At 40.9% G+C, this 23,151-nt stretch overlaps 1 protein-coding gene across 1 annotated transcript in view; it reads right to left on the reverse strand.

Annotated features, from left to right (window-relative positions):
- Window positions 1-404: 404 nt before the first annotated feature.
- PCTP (phosphatidylcholine transfer protein) overlaps window positions 405-23,151 on the reverse strand; it is a 27,074-nt gene continuing 4,327 nt past the window's right edge. Inside the window, exons 2-6 of the mRNA XM_007462918.1 lie at window positions 13,620-13,737; window positions 5,661-5,740; window positions 2,532-2,703; window positions 1,586-1,653; window positions 405-470 (exon numbers count right to left, since the gene is read on the reverse strand). Of these exons, the coding sequence (XP_007462980.1) occupies window positions 405-470; window positions 1,586-1,653; window positions 2,532-2,703; window positions 5,661-5,740; window positions 13,620-13,737 (504 nt within the window). The remainder of the gene's footprint in view (window positions 471-1,585; window positions 1,654-2,531; window positions 2,704-5,660; window positions 5,741-13,619; window positions 13,738-23,151) is intronic.

Raw genomic sequence — 23,151 nt, forward strand, 5'->3', positions numbered from 1 at the left:
CAGCAGGAAATCACCCCACTGGGTTGCAAGAAATCACATGTGGGAAGGAGCCAGCTTGCCAGGATCAGTCACTCTTAGATGGTGTTGTCAGTCCTCCACCCCAAATATCCCTAGAGTGGCACAATGGACTGACTGTGTTCCTTACTGAGGACTCCCCTTTTTAAAAATAAACAAGCAAAAGTTTCCCTAATCTGACCCACATTCAACAGTGGAAGAAGGCAGCGGGTCCTGGGGAAGGAAGAGTGGGAAAGGAAGCTGGGCGTCAGGCAAACACACTTGGGGACAACATGCTGGAGAGCGTGCAGACCTCTGAGGACAAAAAAGTGACAGGCAGGCTGAGCGCTGGCGGTTGTGGCACTTCCGGAGACATCATTCCATGGACACAAGGCTCCCAATTCCCTCCCTTAGGTTTTCTTGTGATAGTTCTGACAGGCTTTCGTCATGTCTTTCAAGAAGTTAGGAACTCCTTTCTGCAAAGGAAAGGAGACTGTCACTTCTATGTCCTCACAGGGATTATTCCTAATTCTTTGGGATGTGGCAAAGGTAAAGGAAGATGGCTTTGGGAGTAATAAATATGACAATAGGGCCCACGAGCAGATTTCCACAGAGCGTTTCACCAGATGATGACAAAAGGTAAGATGCAGGGCACAGGTAAGGCTGAACCGGCCACTGTTATAAGACCTTGTTGTATATTTTAACTTGTGCTAATAAAAAGCTAAGATATTTCTAAGACACCATTTATTCAAAAATAAAAGAAAACCCCAAAATGAGATTGGGTTAGGCTGTGGGATTCTTCCAAAGAAGTGAGAGAATGGACTTGCTTTACAGAATTAGAAAATGGTAAGGACTGGGGGCAAGAGGCAGGATATGTCATTCTTTAGTTAGTGTTGAACATTGTTCAAGACTTTCTCCAAACATTGTTCTATTTACTCCTTCTCTACAGGGTGGGAATATCCATCTCTATTTTTAAGAGGGAAGAAATTGATGGCTTCCCTAGATAACACAGTCAGAAACAAGGCCAGGACTCAAAATATCATGTGTTTGACTCAAAACCTATGTGCTTTTTCACTCTCCCAGGGAACTGGTGAGCCTTCCAGCCAGTAAGTAGGGCCTTATAAAGCAGACTGAATGGTCGGCATGATTCCATGTCCTAGGCAGTTTCTAGTGATCTGGGTACCACTGTGGTTCCCTCTCCTTACATAAAAACAAAATAACCATAAAAAAAACTGAAGGCTTCCCCAGGCTTGGACATGGTTGGTGTTTCCTGGGCCAGGTTGGCCTGTCTAACCCCTCCATAAGCAGATAGAGGATCCACAAGCACCATTGTCCCTACAAGGAGCAGGCTATTGTGATCCTGGTATGGGGTCTCAGAGCAAAGCAGGGAGGGCTGACATTCCAGGTAAAGATTATTTGTCTTTTGTCTCAGCCTCTGTGCTGGGTATTGGCAACCCCAGTCCTAACCATAGTCACTCAACAGAGCTGTCTCATAAAAGAGCATCGTGAGGCCTGAGACAGCACATCTCTTCGGCCTGACAGCCCCAACATTTGTCACACACACTTCCCCTCCTGCCTCCTGGGATCTCACCTTGGCAGCCCAGTTAATGAGCCAGGACGGAATTTGGCCACCTGGGTTATCGAAGTAATACATGAAAACTAGGGAGGGAAAGAAAGGACAATTCAAAAGGAAGAAACATGTTAGAAAGATACAATAACAAACCTTGCAAACATTCCACCTTCATATCCAGGTCCAGAAAGTAAGGAGGGAGGTAACATGGAATTCAAGTGGACTCGCCCCTCTGCCTTGCCTTACGGGAGACTTACATATAAACATTTTGGAAAACAGCCAAGGCACATTCTGGTGATATTTATTAAACTCCTGGCAAGTGCTAGACTTGGATACAGTCTCTCATTTTATTATTTCTCTCACTAATCATCTCAATCTTAAGGAGCTGATAAAATTGAACCCCAGCTTATAAATGATAAAATGGAGACTCAGAAGAGTGGGGTGACATGCCCAAGGTGGCAGACCTAACATCAAAACTACATTCAGATTTTGCCACAGCCTCAAGGCCACACTGATTCCAGTCCAGCAGGTGGCCACATGGACCCCTCCCAGCCTCTCTCCAGAGGCTGGAACTCAAGGCAGGCAGGTCCTGAGTCCCTGGGTTTTTGCTGAGCAGGAGCTGCCTCCTCAGAGATGGTCCCACCAGCCCTCCTGCCCCGCCTTGGCCAGTGTGTGCATGGACAGGACCAGCCTGAAGTGAGTTTCTAAGCCTTCTAGTTCACTTGGATGTTCTGATTTCATCTGAACAATGCAAGAGTCGGTAAAGAATGAATTGATCAGATTTAAACATCCACCTTGTATTGTAGCCAAGCTTCTGTGGTGAATTGAGTCTCCCTTGTTTCTTTTGCACCCATGCCTACGTCTCTGAGCTCAGGGAATAAGCATCCTGCATTTTATGTGCCTTGCAGCCAGTGTGGCCTTACATCGGTGGCCCTGGCTGGTGCACCAACACGTGCCCCCTTTCTACCTTTGCTCCCCCTCTTGCCATCGCTCTGGATCGCCAGGCTCTGCTTGTACTCCTTCACCCGAATCACGCCCGACTTCTCTGGAAACTGTGGCACGGAGGTGCTCTGGGCCAGGATCACGTGGATCTTCTGTCCTTCGTGGTCCAGCTCTCGCTGCTGCCGCACATAGACATACCACACCACCAGTCAAGGCACAACATCAAGGCCAGCACCTCAGATGGGCAGAAGGAAAGCCCGCAAGCCAGAAGCAGAGGGAGATAATCCTGTTCCTCCACTTGGTATTTGCTCCCTTGCACTGTTACTTCACTTCCTGCCCTGTCTGCCTACCTGCCCTGCAAAACTGTGGCTCCTCCCACCTGGTGTTCTCATTTGAGAGTGTGTATTATCCACCTGTGAATGGTTCCCTGCTGCTTTTATTTATGTGGGGAACCCACTCCTCGTTTCTCCAAGAAGGTAATGAGATTTCAGAGGATTGGTCACTTATCAGCTGTGTGATCCTGGTTTGGTTACTCAACTTTTCTGAGATTGGTTTCCCTCTGAAAGAAAAGAGAGTACCACTGCCCTGCAGGCAGACTTGGTGGGGGCTCTAGAGAGAGACTAGAGCAGAAGCAGCCCTCAGTAAACAATGGGGCCATTGCTCTTTGTCCTCTTCCTAAGCCCTAATCACTGACCTCTATGCACAGAGGATGGTCAGGAAGGGTTACTGGAGATAATAGGAAGACACATGAATACCTGAATATTTAGTAGGCAGATGCCCTTGCTGGTTCTGGTTCACCAAGAATCACGAAGCCATTTCAACTCAATAAACACTTATAGAATAACCACTATGTCTGTGGCACTGTTATAGGGAAGATGATTTGATTTTAAGAAACAAGAAGTCACCACTTATTGAGCCCTTACCACGTACATGCATCATGTGCTTTACAGTTAGCATCAATTTTGATCCTGAGAAAGTCTCTGTGAGTTCAGCATAAGTATCCCCATCTTACAAATGACCAAATTGAGGCTCAGAGAAGTAAAGAAACTTGCTGAAGATCCCATAGCCCAGCTGAAGTGACGGAACCTGAATTTGAACCACGATTAGGCTCCAAAACCTGGTGAGATTTTCATAGCTACAGAGGGCTCAGCTCTTTAATGTGTTCATTAGACTTTCCAATAGTAGAATTTTAGGTTTCACAGGAGAAGGAATTAAAGCCTAAAAGAATCCAAACAATCACTGTAAGTACAACACAGTTACACTTACTGCAACAGCCACAACCACAGCCCCAGGCAAGCTCGGAGGCTCTACAGCACCCACGGTGGGCTGCCCCTCCCCCAGGCACCCTGCAGGATGGTCTATTGCCCCCACTCTCTACGCACTGATGAGTAAAGCTCTTGAATGTTTTAGGGAAGGAATGAAGTTGCTTTAGCTCTGGATTTCCTCTCTCCGAAGTCTTATTTTTTCCTCACAGCAAATATGGTCCCACACCTTGCTTAGCTCATGTGATGGACATCACCTGACACTCCACTGAGGAAAAATTAACTTGATATATTGACTGCCATTGACAGAGTTCTTTGAAGGGTTAGAAGGTCCAGAATGGCACACAGTCTATGAGTGGAGAACCAGTAGTTTACTGAGGCCCAGAGAAGTGAAGGGCATTTTCCAAGGTCACAGAGCAAACCAGGAAATGAGCACACACTTAACCTGGGATCTTTCCCTCCAAAACTAATGTTCTTTTCCATTACACTGTTCTCTAATCTAAAAATTGAATAGCCATTGTTGGAGAGACATATGTGTATATACAAGGACTAAGAAACTCATTAAGGGACTGTGTGCTACTAGAAAGCCAATGAAACCAAACTTCAAGGAGCACCAAGTGTCCACTCCTGAGAACAGCCCCCAGCAGTATCCACATGAGGTCAAAAAGTGGTGTTGCCCTGGTCCAGATCACCTTCTCTGGTCACAGCTGGACCTGGGCCCAGGCCTGCCGCTGCCACCCACTAATGGTGAGAAACTGATGAGAACCTGAGCAGGGTTCTGAACTGCCCTTTACTTCAGTTTCCTCCCCTGACTGATGGGGATGATGGCTCCTACCCTGCACAGTTGTTGGCAGGAGGAGAGAAGACAACATAAAATCTAAGGGATTAAGTAACCACAATTTCTTGAAATACCTACCACCTGTATTTAGTAGTCTATGGGAATTGTGCCAGAAATAATCCCTTATGGAGTCTGTAATCTAGCTGGGCCAGGGTAGACACATACACACAAAACACACAGAAACAATACCCACAAACCACCCCCATGCCCCCTCTCTTTCTAAAGAACAATTATCTAGGAACATACAGACTTACAGAATGTTAGACCTAGAAAAGATTCCAGCAATCATCCAGTTCAGTGGTTTCCAAGTTTTTTTTCTTTTAATTCCACAGACCCTTTGTTAAAAGGATTATTTGTGAAAATTCAGTGTGTAAAACACTCAGCTGCTATCATTGAAGAGAACAGTGGAGTGGAAATCTCACCGGTCCCCGCCTATATTCTACTCCATCTGCCCACCCAGCAAATGTCCATCAAACCCTCCCAGGCTGGCCCTAAGGGGCTTCATAGAGCCTTGGAGTGTCAGCTAAAACTCCTCACATCCATTCAACTGCTTCATATCATAATCAAGGAAACTGAGGGGAAGAAACATACACACAGTGTCCAGATCCACTATTCGTGGAGGAAGGGAGGTGGAGGGAACTGGAAATGTGGGGCCTGAGTCCCAGCCCCCAGTCTGCTGCTAACCACCTGAGTGTGGGCCTCTATCACATTGCCTCTCTGGGTCCCTACTTCCTCTCCTATAGACTGAGAGAGTGTATTGAATACTCTTTATAAAAAGTTGTTTTCAGGTCCCCAATTCTCTGGCACAAGGATTTCCTAGAAAACTTTTCAGGAAAGTATGAGCTGCCCTCCTGTGACCACAATTACAGATGCTCCACATGGTCAGGCTTGGAAATCTGAAAGCCACACAGGAAGCAACAGCTGTAGCAGATGTCTCTGCAAGAGTCAAAGACAATATTGTCCACACCTGCTGGACATACCACCATTGGATGATGACCATGGGGCATAGAAACACTTCAAAAGCTGAGTATTGGTGTGCTTTTGGAAAGGATACATCTCTGTTAGACATGGGAAAAGGGTACTTGACTTGCCAGTACACCACTGCTTCTCCATTGCATTCTTTTTCATAAAGTTCTAAAAAAAAAAAAAAAAGAAGTTATTGCATCTAGAAGCCTCTTTGGTGTCTATTAACAAGAAGCTTTGCCTCCCATCAGGAAACTTGCACAAGCCTCTTAGATAGCCTCATCCACCAGAAGTCAGACAGAAGAAACAAGATGAACTACAATCCTGCAGCCTGTGGAACAAAAACCACATTCACAGAAAGACAGACAAGGTGAAAAGGCAGAGGACCATGTACCAGATGAAGGAACAAGATAAAACCCCAGAAAAACAACTAAATGAAGGGGAGATAGGAAATCTTCCAGAAAAAGAATTCAGAATAATGATAGTGAAGATGATCCAGGACCTCAGAAAAAGAATGGAGGCAAAGATCTAGAAGATGCAAGAAATGTTTAACAAAGACCTAGAAGAATTAAAAAACAAACACCTAGAAGAATTAAAGAACAAACAAACAGAGATGAACAACACAGTAACTGAAATGAAAAATACACAAGGAATCAATAGCAGAATAACTGAGGCAGAAGAACGGATAAGTGACCAGGAAGACAGAATGGTGGAATTCACTGCCACAGAACAGAATAAAGAAAAAAGAATCAAAAGAAATGAAGACAGCCTAAGAGACCTCTGGGACAACATTAAATGCAACAACATTATATCATAGCGGTCCCAGAAGGAGAAGAGACAGAGAAAGGACCCAAGAAAATATATGAAGAGATTACAGTCAAAAACTTCCCTAACATGGGAAAAGAAATAGCCACCAAAGTCCAGGAAGCACAGAGAGTCCCAGGCAGGATAAGCCCAAGGAAAAACACGCCGAGACACATAGTAATCAAAGTGACAAAAATTAAAGACAGAAAAATTATTGAAAGCAACAAGGGAAAAATGACAAATAACATACAAGGGAACACCCATAAGGTTAACAGCTGATTTCTCAGCAGAAACTCTACAAGCCAGAAGGGAGTGGCATGATATATTTAAAGTGATGAAAAGGAGGAAACTACAACCAAGATTACTCTACCCAGCAAGGATCTCATTCACATTTGATGGAGAATTCAAAAGCTTTACAAACAAGTGAAAGCTAAGAGAATTCAGCACCACCAAACAAGCTCTACAACAAATGCTAAAGGAACTTCTCTAAGAGGGAAACACAAGAGAAGAAAAGGACCTACAAAAACAAACTGATAACAATTAAGGAAATGGTAATAGGAACATACATATCGATAATTACCTTAAATGTGAATGGATTAAATGCTCCAATCAGAAGACACAGGCTTGCTGAATGTATACAAAAACAAACCTATATATATGCTGTCTATAAGAGACGCACTTCAGACCTTGGGACACATACAGACTGAAAGTGAGGGGATGGAAAAAGATATTCCATGCAAATGGAAATCAAAAGAAAGCTGGAGTAGCAATACTCATATCAGACAAAATAGACTTTAAAATAAAGAATGTTACAAGAGACAAGGAAGGACACTACATAATGATTAAGGGATCAACCCAAATAAAGATATAACAATTATAAATATATATGCATCCAACATAGGAGCACCTCAATACATAAGGCAACTGCTAACAGCTATAAAAGAGGATATAAACAGTAACACAATAATAGTGGGGGACTTTAACACCTCACTTAAACCAATGAACAGATCATCCAAACAGAAAATTAATAAGGAAAAAACACAAGCTTTAAATGACACAATAGACCAGATAGATTTAATTGATATTTATAGGACATTCCATACAAAAACAGAAGATTACACTTTCTTCTCAAGTGCACATGGAACATTTTCCAGGATAGATCACATCTTGGGTCACAGATCAAGCCCCAGTAAATGTAAGAAACTGAAATCATATCAAGCATCTTTTTGGACCACAACGTTATGAGATTAGAAATCAATTACAGGGGAAAAAACATAAAAAAACACAAACACATGGAGGTTAAACAATACGCTACGAAATAACCAAGAGATCACTGAGGAAATCAAAGAGGAAATCAAAAAATATCTGGCAACAAATTACAACAACAAAACAATGATCCAAAACCTATGGGATGCAGCAAAAGCAGCTCTAAGAGGGAAGTTTTTAGCAATACAAGCCTACCACAGGAAACAAGAAAAATCTCAAACAATCTAACCTTACACCTAAAGGAACTTGAGAAAGAAGAACAAACAAAACCCAAAGTTAACAGAAGGAAAGGAATTGTAAAGATCAGAGCAGAAATAAATGAAGTAGAAACAAAGAAAACAATAGTAAAGATCAATAAAACTAAAAGCTGGTTCTTTGAGAAGATAAACAAAATTGATAAACCATTAGCCAGACTCATCAAGAAAAAGAGGGAGAGGACTCAAATCAATAAAATTAGAAATGAAAAAGGAGCAGTTACAACAGACACCTCAGAAATACAAAGCATCCTAAGAGACTACTACAAGCAACTCTATGCCAATAAAATGGACAACCTGGAAGAAATGGACAAATTCTTAGAAAGTTATAACCTTCCAAGACTGAACCAGGAAGAAATAGAAAATATGAACAAACCAAACACAAGTAATGAAATTGAAACTGTGATTAAAAATCTTGCAACAAACCAAAGTCCAAGACCAGATGGCTTCACTGGCGAATTCTATCAAATATTTAGAAAAGAGATAACACCTATCCTTCTCAAACTCTTGCAAAATATAACAGAGGGAGAAACACTCCACACTCATTCTAGGAGGCCACCATCACCCTGATACCAAAACCAGACAAAGATACTGCAAAAAAAGAAAATTACACACCAATATCACTGATGAACATAGATGCAAAAATCCTCAACAAAATTCTAGCAAACAGAATCCAACAACACATTCAAAGGATCACACACCATGGTAAGTGGGATTTATCCCAGGGATGCAAGGATTCTTCAATATACGCAAATCAATCAATGTGATACACCATATTAACAAACTGAAGAATAAAAACAATATGATCATCTCAATAGATGCAGAAAAAGTTTTTGACAAATTTCAATGCCCATTTATGATCAAAATTCTCCAGAAAGTGGGCAAAGAGCAAACCTAGCTCAACATAATAAACGCCATATATGACAAAACCCACAGCAAACATCATTCTCAATGGTGAAAAACTGAAAGCGTTTCTTCTAAGATCAGGAACAAGACAAGGAACAAGACACACTCACCACTATGATTCAAGATAGTTTTGGAAGTCATAGCCACAGCAATCAGAGAAGAAAAAGAAATTAAATGAATCCAAATCAGAAAAGAAGTAAAACTCTCACTGTTTGCAGATGACATGATACGATATGTAGAGAATCCTAAAGATGCCACAAGAAAACTACAAGAGCTAATCAATGAATTTGGTAAAGTTGCAGGATACAAAATTAATGCACAGAAGTCTCTTGCATTCCTATACACTAATGATGAAAAATCTGAAAGAGAAATTAAGGAAACACTCCCATTTATCATTGCAACAAAAAGAATAAAATACCTAGGAATAACCTACCTAGGGAGACAAAAGAACTGTATGCAGAAAACTACAAGACATTGATGAAAGAAATTAAAGATGATACAAACAGTTGGAGAGATATACCATGTTCTTGGATTGGAAGAATGAATATTGTAAAAATGACTATACTACCCAAAGCAATCTACAGATTCAGTGCAATCCCTATCAAATTACCAATGGCAGTTTTTACAGAACTAGAACAAAAAGTCTTAAAATTTGTATGGAGACACAAAAGACCCTGAATAGCCAAAGCAGTCTTGAGGGAAAAAAACAGAGGTGGAGGAATCAGACTCCCTGACTTCAGACTACACTGCAAAGCTACAGTCATCAAGACAATATGGTACTGGCACAAAAACAGAAATACAGATCAATAGAACAGTATAGAAAGCCCAGAAATAAACCCATGCACCTATAGTCACCTAACATATGACAAAGGAGGCAAGGATATACAATGGAGAAAAGACAGTCTCTTCAATAAGTGGTGCTGGGAAAACTGGACAGCTACATGTAAAAGAATGAAATTAGAACACTCCCTAACACCATACACAAAAATAAACTCAAAATGGATTAGAGACATAAATGTAAGACAGGACGCTATAAAACTCTTAGAGGAAAACATAGGAAGAACACTCTTTGACATAAATTACAGCAAGATCTTTTTTGATCCACCTCCTAGAGTAATGGGAATAAAAACAAAAATAAACAAATGGGTCCTAATGAAACTTAAAAGCTTTTGCACAGCAAAGGAAACTACAAACAAGACAAAAAGACAACCTTCAGAATGGGAGAAAATATTTGCAAATGAATCAACGGACACAGGATTAATCTCCAAAATATATAAACAGCTCATGCAGCTAAATATTAGAAAAACAAACAACCCAATCAAAAAATGGGCAGAAGACCTAAATAGACATTTCTCCAAAGAAGACATACAGATGGCCAAGAAGTACATGAAAAGCTGCTCAACATCACTAATTATTAGAGAAATGCAAATCAAAACTACAGTGAGGTATCACCTCACACCAGTTAGAATGGGCATCATCAGAAAATCTACAAACAACAAATGCTGGAGAGGGTGTGGAGAAAAGGGAACCCTCTTGCACTATTGGTGGGATTGTAAATTGATACAGCCACTATGGAGAACAGTATGGAGGTTCCTTTTAAAACTAAAAATAGAATTACCATATGACCCAGCAATCCCACTACTGGGCATTTACCCAGAGAAAACCATAATTCAAAAAGACACATGCACCCCAATGTTCACTGCAGCACTATTTACAATAGCCAGGTCAAGGAAGCAACCTAAATGCCCACTGACAGGCGAATGGATACAGAAGATGTGGTACATATATACAATGGAATATTACTCAGCCATAAAAAGGAATGAAATTGGGTCATTTGTAGAGACGTGGATGGATCTAGAGACTGTCATACAGAGTGAAGTCAGAAAGAGAAAAACAAATATCGTATATTAATGCATATATGTGGAACCTAGAAAAATAGTACAGATGAACTGGTTTGCAGGGCAGAAATAGAGACACAGATGGAGAGAACAAATGTATGGGCACCAAGGGGGGAAAGTGGTGGGGGGGGGGGTGATGAATTGGGAGACTGGGATTGACATGTATACACTAATATGTATAAAATGGATAACTAGTAAGGACCTGCTGTATAAAAAAATAAATAAAATTCAAAAATTCAGAAGAAATTAAAAAAAACAAGAAGCTTTGATATGATGATCCTGTAGGGATGCTAAACCACTCACTCATAAGGCACAGAATTCTAGAAAAAGTCAGGTTTACTACCATTGAAAGCCTGCTGCCCAGGGGCAGGGTCTAGTAGATATAAAAACAGAGTAAAAATAAAAGAACCCAGCAAAAATTGTTCATCATATAGCACAAACAACACTCTCAAAAAAATGCAGTGAAATAAAATTAGGCATTAAAAAATAAATTTTCAGGTTTAAAAATCAGGGAAACCGGGCTTCCCTGGTGGCGCAGTGGTTGAGAGTCCGCCTGCCGATGCAGGGGGACACGGGTTCGTGCCCCGGTCTGGGAAGATCCCATATGCCACGGAGCAGCTAGGCCCGTGTGCCATGGCCGCTGAGCCTGCGCGTCCGGAGCCTGTGCTCCGCAACGGGAGAGGCTGCAACAGTGAGAGGCCCGCGTACTGAAAAAAAACAAAACAAAACAAAACAAAAACAAAATCAGGGAAACCACCAGATGTCACTAGAGTAGCAAATGTTTTACTGTTGTGTCCTTATGCTCCCCCCATTTAGATTTCTTGACAGGTGTCCTGGGACTGAGCGACCTAGCCTAGTGTGTTCAATTTGGAAACAAAGTTTCCAGAGAGGGCACTGTCCTTTCTAAACAGCTAGAAAGTTTCTTAACTGTGCTAACCCTAACTTTCTTTCCTCTCTCCTATGTTGCTTTATACCACAGCTACAGGGACCAAACCTCCTTAATATCCACCATGCATATGGTGCATATAGCATCAGCTCTTGTAGGGAGATAGCAAAGGTATGCTATGAAGTGCGTAGCCTCTGTCTGCAAGTTGTGCAGGAAGCTTCTAACTAACCATTTAGAGAAGGCGCTACACCAAGGCTACTGAAGGAACCAAGAGAGTCCCTTGAGGAGATACTAACTGTGGCAATGTGTTAATTAATTTAGCTTTTGAAAAAATGAAATCTATTAGAAGCAGACCTTGGGGTAAAGAGCTTGCCAGCCCACTGGTACAGGAGGCTGAAGATGCCCTTGAAAGGAAGGGAAGGAGCAGACATCTGTTGCTTTGCCTGCTCAGCTTTGGCTCTCCTCTTCTTGGACCAGTATCTCATTCTTCTTTTTCTCCTTCACTATGTGGTTTAAGCAGAACTGAATCGGTGTTAATTATAGGGGTGGGATATTGAGCCAGAAATGGCCAAGGTGATTAGTTTAGGGAAGGCATGTGTAGACAGAGTCTTGGCTTGCCACTATAGCAAGTTTAGGCCAAAAAGTGTTTTTTTTAAGGCCCTCATGCAGTTTACAGAAGATCTAGGAGTACCAGAGTTAGGTTAGAACCTCAGGATGGCTCCAGAGAAGCTAAACTACTGCTGTCTCTGGACTGTACTCCATAGTGTGGAATGCTGATGCCAAGTACCACACATCAGATGCTCTTCCAATATCTACAGCACACGACTGAACAATGTCTGCTAGAGAGATGGACAGAGAACTTGTGGCTTCTCCCTTGAATAAGTGGCATCACAATTCCCCCTAGATAGGAAGCCTATTTGATAGCACTAAGTGACCCAAAACCATGATAAATGTCCCCAGGAAGTAAGTATATGATCCATATTGAGGCTATGAGAGCCAACCCTGGGACTCTGGCTGCATCAGTAGGAAAGTTCCTATTCCTCTGGAGTTATGTACATGGTTAGAATGTAAGCCTGCAACCTCTGGTGGCAACTTTGCCATGACATAAGAATCTGCCTGAGAATGAGATCAACACAGAAGAAAACACAGTCAAGCTGGAGATATAAAGTATTGGATGTATCTGACCTGGAAGCCAGACACCTATGCACTTTTCAATTCCATGAACAACAACAAAAAAAAAAACACTTTCACCTTTTCTTACACTGGCATTTGTTAGTGCTTGGTTACTTGCAACTAAGATTCCTGACCACAGCAAGGGTATGTTAGGGTTTCTGTGTCCCTGGGCTAGCTGCTGTGTATCTATCCCACTGTGACTGGGATGGCAGAGTCCACTCCCCACTTTAAGTGGCAGGAAGAGCCCCTATCTAATGTTTCTCATAACTCTCCCTCACTTCTACTGAAAATCTAAGAAGTGTAGCCAGGTGGCCAGCCTAGGCCCTTGGGGCTCTGGACCCTCCTCCCACCCTAGTTCTAGATTCTCTACCCCAGCAACTCAATAGCACCCAACTGCTAACAATTTTTTAATATTTCATGTTGTTTCATGCCTTCCTCACTTTACTCATGCTATTCCTAGACCTCAAATGCCCTTCAACCACTCACCCTCTCACCCTCTCACCTCTTCACATATAGGTATTCTTGCCATTTATAAAACTCTGATTCAACCTCTAAAACAAAGCTTTGGTACCACCACCTCCAAGAAGCCTTCCATGACCACCTAGGTTTATGAGATGACAACGAACTTATAATAAGAACAAAGCAGCCCTCAGAGCAAACTGGAGAGTGACTCTAATAGTATGCAAGGAGCAAATCCTAAGATTAGCAAAGTCACATTTTAACCTAGAACTTTAAGACATATATGCCAAAATTAAAAATGAAACATAATATAGTAAAAATTAAACCTTTTGCTTAGTGCTGGCTAGAATAAATAACAGATTCTACTTTCTAACTGGTTTTGTTAAATTGTAAGTGTCACTCACCTTTAACATATTGGTCCCACTGTTTTCTATAGTCTAAGTCCATATAGACATCTGCTAGTAGATCCGGTGAGCAATCCTCCAGAAAGCCAAAGACCTTATACTCATACACTCCAGTCTGCTATAAAAACAGAACAGATAGAAACAACCTATTGATTCTCAGGTTGAGATTACACAGCATATGAAAAAAAGCTGTTCATGCAGCACCATTATTGAGCACCTCCTCTTGGTCTTAGTGAAACAATAGTGAAAAAGCAGATGAGGAACCTGCTCTCATGGGTCTTATATTTGGCCTTAGGCATTGGAGGTGGTGACAGCTATATGCTATCCAGGTAATTTAAGTAGGATAAAAGAGGGTTATGTGATAAATGGTGTCTAGTTTTGGTGGGCTGGTGGTGCGTCCTATATCATCAGGTGTTCAGGAAATGTCTCTATGAAGGATTTATCAGAATGGTTTCTTCTAAATATTAGAAGGATCCAGCCATGGGAAGATGAGGAAAGCCCACTTCTGGTTGGGAGGGGGCCCGATGGTTTGCCTTACTCACAGAACAGAAAGTCAGGGGATACAGAGAACTGTGATGGGGGAGAGTGGTAAGGGCTGAGGTCAGAGAGGTAGTAGAGGCCATGCCCAAAGAGCTTTGTAAACCAGGGTAAAGGGGTGAAAATATTTTTATAACTGCTATGGAAAACCAACAAATAATTTTAAATATGGGAATGACTTTAAATAGGGGATGACTTTAAAAGATGATTCTTGCTTCTTGGTAGAAAATAGATCATAAGGGAGCAAGGAGATGGGTTAGAACAGCGGTCCCCAACTTTTTTGGCACGAGGGACCGGTTTCGTGGAAGACAATTTTTCCACGGACCAGGGTGGAGGATGGTTTCGGGATGATTCAAGTGCATTACATTTATTGTGTACTTTATTTCTATTATTATTACATTGTAATATTTAATGAAATAATTATATAATTCACCCTAATGCAGAATCAGTGAGAGCCATGAGCTTGTTTTCACTTGCCATTCACTGATAGGGTTTTGAAATGAGTCTGCAAGCAATTGATTTATTTTGGTCTCTGTGTAGTCAAACCTCTCTGCTAATGATAATCTGTATTTGCAGCCACTCCCCAGTTTCTATTATCATTGTAATATTTAATGAAATAATTATATAATTCACCCTAATGCAGAATCAGTGAGAGCCATGAGCTTGTTTTCACTTGCCATTCACTGATAGGGTTTTGAAATGAGTCTGCAAGCAATTGATTTATTTTGGTCTCTGTGTAGTCAAACCTCTCTGCTAATGATAATCTGTATTTGCAGCCACTCCCCAGCGCTAGCATCATGGCCTCAGCTCCACCTCAGATCATCAGGCATTAGATTCTCATGAGAAGCACGCAACCTAGATCCCTCATGTGAGCAATGCACAGTAGGGTTTGCGCTCCTATGGGACTCTAACGCCACTGCTGATCTGACAGAAGGTGGAGCTCAGGCGGTAATGTGAGCTATGGGGAGTGGCTGTAAATACAGGTGAAGCTTCGCTCGTTCACATGTCACTCACCTCCTGCTGTGCAGTGCAGTTCCTAACAGGCCACAGACCAGAACCAGTCCGTGGCCCGGGGATTGGGGACCCCTGAGTTAGAAGACAAGTGCAATGGTCCAGAAAAGAGATGATGGTGATTAGACAGGAAGGTAACAACAGTGATGGAGAGAAGTCAGTGATTTAGGGACACATTTTGGAAGTAATGTCAACAGGAATTGCTGACAGACTGGCCGTGGGGACAGAGAAAACGAAGAGTTGAGGATAATTCTTATAACACTTGCTTAAACAACCAGATAGATGGGAGATCCATTTTCTAAGACAGAGAAAACTTGCAGAGGAGGTGATTTGTGGGCTGCAGGGTAACCAAGAGTTCTACCTTGGGCAAGTTGAGTTTGAGAGGCTTATTAAACATCCATGTAGGGGTATCATATAGGTAGCTAGCATTCAGGGTTCAGACTACTGTTTTACATATCCATGGGGCATAATGAAACCCAACACATTGTTTTACCAATTCCAAGACAGAATTTTTCTATAAGTGACTTTTTTTTTTAAGTCTTTATTGAATTTGTAACAATATTGCTTCTGTTTTATGTTTTGGGGTTTTCGCCACAAGGTATGTGGGATCTTAGCTCCCCGACCAGGGACTGAACCCTCACCCACTGCATTGGAAGGCAAAGTCTTAACCACTGGACTGACAGGGAAGCCCCTATAAAAGACTTTGTGTATAAAAGAATGAAAAGGGGGCAACACACCAGCCTCAAATCATACTAGTCCCTTTTATTCAGTAAAAGACCATATCTAGATTCCTAAGTACAAGAGATTTTCCTTGTTTTCATGTTAAGCCATATTCTGTGAGGGTTCTGGGCTGGAGCTGGTGACACTACATGCTTCACTCTCCGTACAATGGCAGCTAACAATTCCTGAACCTCACCTTGTCTAAAGGCTCTATTGTTAAAATTAAATCAATGCCTCTTAATTTCAGTGCAAAAGCAAACAAACAAACAAAAATGAAGCTTTTATATGTATTCATATTTCCACATGCTAACACAATCTGATTGGCTAATCAAACATGAATGAACCCATCTTCTTAAACACCGTTCCAGGGACTTAGCTGAGGTCAAGGGGTAAGCATGGGGAATCTTTCTAGACATCCTGAGGCTTCAATAGTCTCCTGACTCAGGTGGCATAACCCAGGGATAAGCATATACCAGTTTAGTAATCTCAGATGTATATGAAAGTACCTGGCAGGATATGGAAGGCAAAATTGAAACTGAATTCATAAGGATGTTTCAGTTCCAAAAGCATGTGGCTTTATACCAAGGGTTTCCAACCAGCAAATGACAAACTGGTAGGTCTGACCTCCTTATATGCTGTACCATGGATGCCCCATAGGAAAGGCAGGACTCAAGAGAAACATCTCCTTCCCTTCCTGTCCCCTCCCCTCAAGCTCACAGATGGAAAGATAGTGAGGGATTGTACACACCACACATCTACACCCACACACATTTTAATGTCTTAGGAGAGGGACAATTAGCTTCTGTTCAGGAGTACTGGGTCCCCATTTTCTACACAAACTAAGCAAAAGGGATAATTATGTATAGAGATAATGATCTCCCCAACTCCACATGAATTACCTTTGGTTATCTGGATGAATTAAGACAGTTTTCTAGAATTGGTTCCCAACCCTCTGAATATAGTTTCAGCCCTAGTAACCTCAGTCTTGTACATATCACAGAAAAGAAAAAGAGAAAGCTCTCTAGGAAGAGAAAAATAGAAAGATGTGATTAACCTGAATACAAAAGAATGAACTATTGTGACAACTTCCTTTAAACACTTCCTTCGTGGCAGAACTGAGAAATGCCAGAACTCCAGAGGACAAAATGCTTTGTGACACCTCTTCTAGTCTGTCAATAAAATGTTCTTTTCAGGCTCTGAGCAACCCCACCCAAATTCTTGGATCAAAGCACTTTTTCACCCCTTATTTCTTTCAAAAGAGGGTCTCAGCAAACATACCTTTTCATTATATCTTTTACAAAATAAAGTGAATTTTTTATAATTATAGAAATAATTCATATTCATTAAGGAAAATTAGAAAATGCCAAAAATAATAAAGAAAATTAAAATGACATGAAATTCCATAATCCACAAGTACCCACTGGTAGTATTTGACATGTTTTTTGAGTAAATAAATACTTCTACGTGTTATAAAATGGGAGTAAGATGGATAAACAACTTGTATTCCTATTTTTAACTATATTAACTTGAAACTATGGAGCAATAACAACTAATTTAATTATTCTTGTAAGTTATTTCTGTTTCCATATATTTTCACAATTATGAGCATTGCTGGAAAAATGATTCTGTATGGACAAACTTGGTTCATAATTCTAACATTTTCACAAGGAAAGCAAATTCTTCCTTAGGGATAAATTTTAGGGTAAAGGACATTAACATTTTAATGCTCTTTTTACTTTTTCTAAACCTTTAAGAAAAATTTTTACCTATTTATACTCTCACCAGTAGCAAAGAAGCATCTTCTCAGGATTAGGTACCATTGTTTGTACAATCAATTTAATAGAAAAAGAACATAAACCTTAGTTTTATTTGGGCAATGTTTCTAGTATTGCCCACATAAAACTTCAGTATTTAGTCTCTTTCAAATTAGAGATATAATTCCTGTACAACATTTGTTGCAGATACGTTTCCAAACATACTAACATTTCAATAAATGACTCCAAACAAGTTTACTGAAGAGGTTCTTAGCTTTTCCTGAAGGTCCTCCAGAAAACCACTTCTAAGAAGGCTCAATTTTTTTTATCTAAAGTAAAACACACTGCATTTTCTAATGCTCCCTTTATAGGATATTTAATTTCCTATACTTGACATGGTAAAGGAATTACTCAATGGTAGAGAATCAGTCAATATCATGTGTAGAATATAATTCCCAGAAGAAACAGAAGATTCATTATAGCATATACTCTCTTTCTTACTAAGAGAACCCCTATGGCCATGTGCACAGCTAAAAACTTTCCTGGTCGCCTATACAAGTAGAGGTAATAGCCATAAGACACCTCCCTCTTGTTTTGAATATGTATATGATTCTGGAGCTGCAGCAGCTATTTTGTGACTAAAAGACAACAAGAGAAAGCAGAGTGAAAATATTCAGAGTTTTATTAACGTTGTTGATCAGCTAAACCAATGCCAGCAACTGCTGACCTCTGAACTACTTGTTAGGTGAGAAAAATAAACCCCTCTTTGCTTAAGTCATTGTTAATCCAGTTTTCTGTTACTTCCAGCTAAAACCAATCCTAATTATTACAAGTAGTTCTTACTGAGAATTGTACTTGAGTTCTGTCATCCCAGAAAACAGTAGAGGTTAAGAAAATCTCCCACTCTTTGGGTTCCAGAAAACAGCTTATCACAAAAGAACCACCTTTCCCCTCATGACTTAGATGAGACTCACATACATGGCCCTTGTTTACCTGTCACAAGGCCAGACATTGAGCCTCTAAATTCCCTTTCATTGCCCTGTAAATGATTAGCTAAACTGCTTATTCCACTGATCAATTGGAACAAAATACTTGTTAACCAAGCTAGTTAAACACCTCTCCTTCCTCCAGACCCTAAACTTTGGCCCAGCCTCAGCCTGAGTCAGCATCCAGCACCTCCTGAGAATGGACTGGCCTCAGGGTAAGATATTCTCTGTTCTCTTCTCCAGTCAGGCCACCTTCATCTCACTTGCCCATACATGGCTTCTAGCCTTGCTGACTTCTCTCTATAAAAGAAAGACCTTTCTGCCTCACTTCTGAGATACTCATGGATCTTATGGTCAAAGTATTCTCCCTACTACAATAACCCCCAACCCTAAGTCCAGGTTTGTTTTTCCTTTAACATTATTTTAAGTAGAAAAGTAGACTGACAAAACATTACAAGCAAATATGACTATGTGTAAAACATTAAAATAGTACAGAAATACATAAGCATTACTAAAATGAATTGTCAAGGAAGAGAAGAGATAATGGACACTATTAATGGACATTAACTTGAAGCATATTCAATTTTGCACAGATATCTGAAACTTCACACACACTATCATAGAAAGTTCTACCTCCTTCCACTATGTAACTCAGAAAAAATTTATGGACCCACTATGTTCTTGGCCCTGAGAAAACAATCAGGCATAGTCTTATACTTGGTTTTTCAGCTTGGAATGTATTTCCTTTGGTGATCTGTCAGCAGTCACTGCAACAATCATGTATTATGCATTTGAAGTCTTCCAATCACTCGGACCTGCTGTAAGTTCTTTCAATAACACTAGCATTTGTTTCTCTAAACACAGTGCAGTTTTCAGTTTTATATTCATTATGTCATATAATCTCAACATAGCCCTGTGGTATCAATAGGGGCATTGGTGTCATCTCCACCTTTACATGAGGAAATGAAGCTCAAAAACGCTACGTTAGTTGCCTGAGTCCTACAGTTAACACTTGCGACAGCCAGAAAGAGGGTGACACCAGCCCCTTCTTCTTCCCACAGTCTTCTAATTTAGCTCTATTCTCTCTGCACATTTGCTCCAAGCCACTGTTCCAAACGACAAGCTAATAATTTCAGTAAAGACAACACAAGCTCTTAGAGATGGAAGGGGCCTTAGACCCCTATGGAAAAGGTGACAGTGACTCGCCAAGAGTCAGCTGATGACTCTTGGTGGCAAAGCGTGGATGGGAAACTGTCCCTTCCAGTCCCCAAGCCAGTGTTCCTGCACCAGACCACCCAGGATGGACCTCCCACTGAGATGCTCCCATGAGTCCTTCAGCCTGGTGTGTTTGTCCAATAGGCCTCCAACAGCCAGAAGAAGTATTTTTTAGATGCTGCTTCTGGGGGATTGAGACAAGGAAAAAGGAAAAGGCAGGAATGGAGAAAGGATAAATATTATCACTTTCAATGAGCTAGGGCTGTGGTATTTTTCCATATAGTATTTCAGAGTCATCTCAAAACTCCCGTGCCAGGAAATACAGCATGGTATTTATAGAATGGGTTTGGAGTCACAACCCAGGTATGGTCTAAGCTCTTCCACCTACTAGCCTTGCTTTCCTCAGCTGCAAAGTGGGTCTAAAAAGAGTTTCTACCTAGGGGAATGATTATGAGGATTAAATTAGATAATCCATCTAAAGCTCTTACTGTGGTACCCAGTATGTAATAAGTACTTAGTAAGTACTAATAAGGTAGGTGTAATAATGATCTCCTTTTTCCAGATGAAAGAACTGATAATTTAGAACTGTAATGTAATGCACATTTTACAGGAACTAACATCTATGCAGCACCTGCTGTAAGCTGGGCACTGTACTCGGAGATTAATACTCATAATAACCATATGAAATAAGTATCTCATTATCTCTACTTTATCAGTGAAGGAGCAGAAGGGGTGTGGAGGCACGCTTTAGCAATTTGCTACTGTCATAACTAATTTTTGAGATGTTCTGTTATTCTGGCTTACTAGTCTAAATATCAAGCTGTTACATTTCTTACCAATTGTAATTCAAATGCATTTTTTAAAAATTTCAATTTTTTAAATTGCATTCATAGAGTTAAAATATTTTGAGAAATATTGCTGCCAATAGTTCACTTATTTGTCCTAAGCAGAATAAATTCTGTAGCGCTAATGTGTTTACATCTGAGAAATGTCAAAAGGTCATAATGTTTGTGTTTGACATTTGCAATTCCCACACAGGAATAATCCCACAGAGGAGTAATCCCCACTGTCCCTAAACCCTGACACTTCACCTACAGAAAGGCATCACTCATTCTCTTCAATTATGGTGTTTATCCACATTTACATCACTAACTACAAGACAGCCTTGGCGAATCACATCTCTCTAATCCTATAAATGCACCCTCGAGTGCGCACCGAATTTTCTTTGCCTCTCATAGAAGAGCTCATTTCCATTCCTCAGGCCCCAGGACACCTCACCAATCTACCACTGTGGAAACTGTCCAACTCCAGCCCTCTGTGGCAAGTAACAGGCTCACAAGGTATGAAAAGTAAGCATTTTTCACCAACAAGAATCACTCCTAATGGCAGATGTCAAAGCTGTAGCTGCCACTGGGCAGTGTGTATGAAGAAGACTGTATGAAGAAAGACAGCTGACTAAATCAGATTCAATATTTGAGGTCTCTCCAAGAACACATGGCATGTTTAATCCTGAAGGACTGCAGATAGCTAGGTAAGACAACACTGATAGCTAATGCTTGTTGAGTACTTACTGAATACCAGGCCCTGGGCTGAGTGCATTACAGGGGTCATCCCATTTAAGTTACGCAATGAAAATATGAGGTGTGGACCATCGGTAAACTCATTTTACAGACAACAAAACAGGTTTAAAGAAGTTCTGAGAAATTCCTGGAAAAGTTAAGTCTGTAGAGACAGGAAGTAGCTTGGTGGTTGTCTGAGATTGGTAATGGGAACAGGGGATGACTGCAGATGGACAGGAGGTTTCTTTGGGGGTAACACACATGTTCTAAAATTAGACTTGGGGAAGGCTGCATGACTCCATAAATTTACTAAAAATCAGTGAACTGTACACTTAAAATGAGTAAATTTTGTGGTACTTAAATGATACCTCAAAAAAGCTATTAAAATAAAAACAAAAGGATATGAAACCCACCCAAGGTCACATAACTAATGAACTTGAAGTTCATTAGTTGCAACAGAACCTGGACTTGAAGCCAGCGATGTGACCGCAGAGTTCAAAGTCTATGATCCTGCCTCAAATAGTCACTGACCTCTCCCAACATGTCATTAGATAAATTAATAAGCCCTCAGGGTGCATACAGCATTAGGGTGATCATATAATTTATCACTGCAACCAGAACAATTTTGAGTGAGAGAGGTGTTGTAAAATGTTTCACCAGGACAAGTGTAAACCAGGCCTGTGGTGGGTATATCGGGACATAGATCACCCTTGGTATATCTCACAACCAAACACCATTCAATTTACAAGGTGCTTCAAAATGTATCCTCTCATTGGATCCCTGTACAAATTTGGCAGGAGAGGAATTATCTCCAGCTTGTAGACTGGGAAGCAGAGACTCAGCTAGGGTCTTAGCTTCATTAATCCTAAAGTGACAGAGCAATTAGGCATCAAAACTGTATGTTAGACCAGGGTTGCTAAATCTGTCATGCTGGCTATTTTTCACAGTCCACAAGCTAAAAATGGTTTCTACATTTTTAAGTGGTTATATAAGTCAATACATAATTACCTCCATTTTGCCCCTTATCCTGTAAAGCCTAAAATATTTTCTATTTGGCTCTTTACATAAAAAAATTCACAGTCCCTGCTTTAGACCATTGCCACCACCACTTCTAAAACATACACTCCAGGAAAACTCTGAATTACTAGAGTTGTACTGCAATTCCACATGCAAGAGAGAAATCTTTGTGTCATAAGCCCCAAATATACTATATTTTATTTTGAATCACATGGCGGTTTACCATCTAAGCTCAGACCACCCTTCAAAGTAAATCTGCCAATCTTGAGCACACCATACAAAAGAAACAACAAAAAGTCTTAAATAAATCATATTCAAACTCAGAAAACCAAAGAGAAAAAGAAAATCTTGAAAGATGCTGTAGGAGGAGGGATGGGGAAGCACTTTACCTACAGAGGAATACAGATGAGAATTACAACAGACACCTCCTGAGAATCCACCCTGCAAAAAGAGGGTGGAGTGAAATATATATTTTGAAGAAATAAGTTACTGACTAGAATTCTATATCCAATGAAACTGTCCTTCAAGAGTGAAGAAGAAATAAAAACTTTTTCAGACAAATAAAAACTGAGGGGGCTTCCCTGGTGGCACAGTGGTTGAGAGTCCGCCTGCCAATGCAGGGGACACAGGTTTGTGCCCCGGTCCAGGAAGATCCCACAGGCCGCGGAGTGGCTGGGCCCGTGAGCCATGCCCGCTGAGCCTGCGCATCCGGAGCCTGTGCTCCGCAACGGGA

The sequence above is a fragment of the Lipotes vexillifer genome, unplaced genomic scaffold, assembly GCF_000442215.2.
Source record: "Lipotes vexillifer unplaced genomic scaffold, Lipotes_vexillifer_v1.1 scaffold1101, whole genome shotgun sequence".
NCBI classification, from domain to species: domain Eukaryota; kingdom Metazoa; phylum Chordata; class Mammalia; order Artiodactyla; family Lipotidae; genus Lipotes; species Lipotes vexillifer.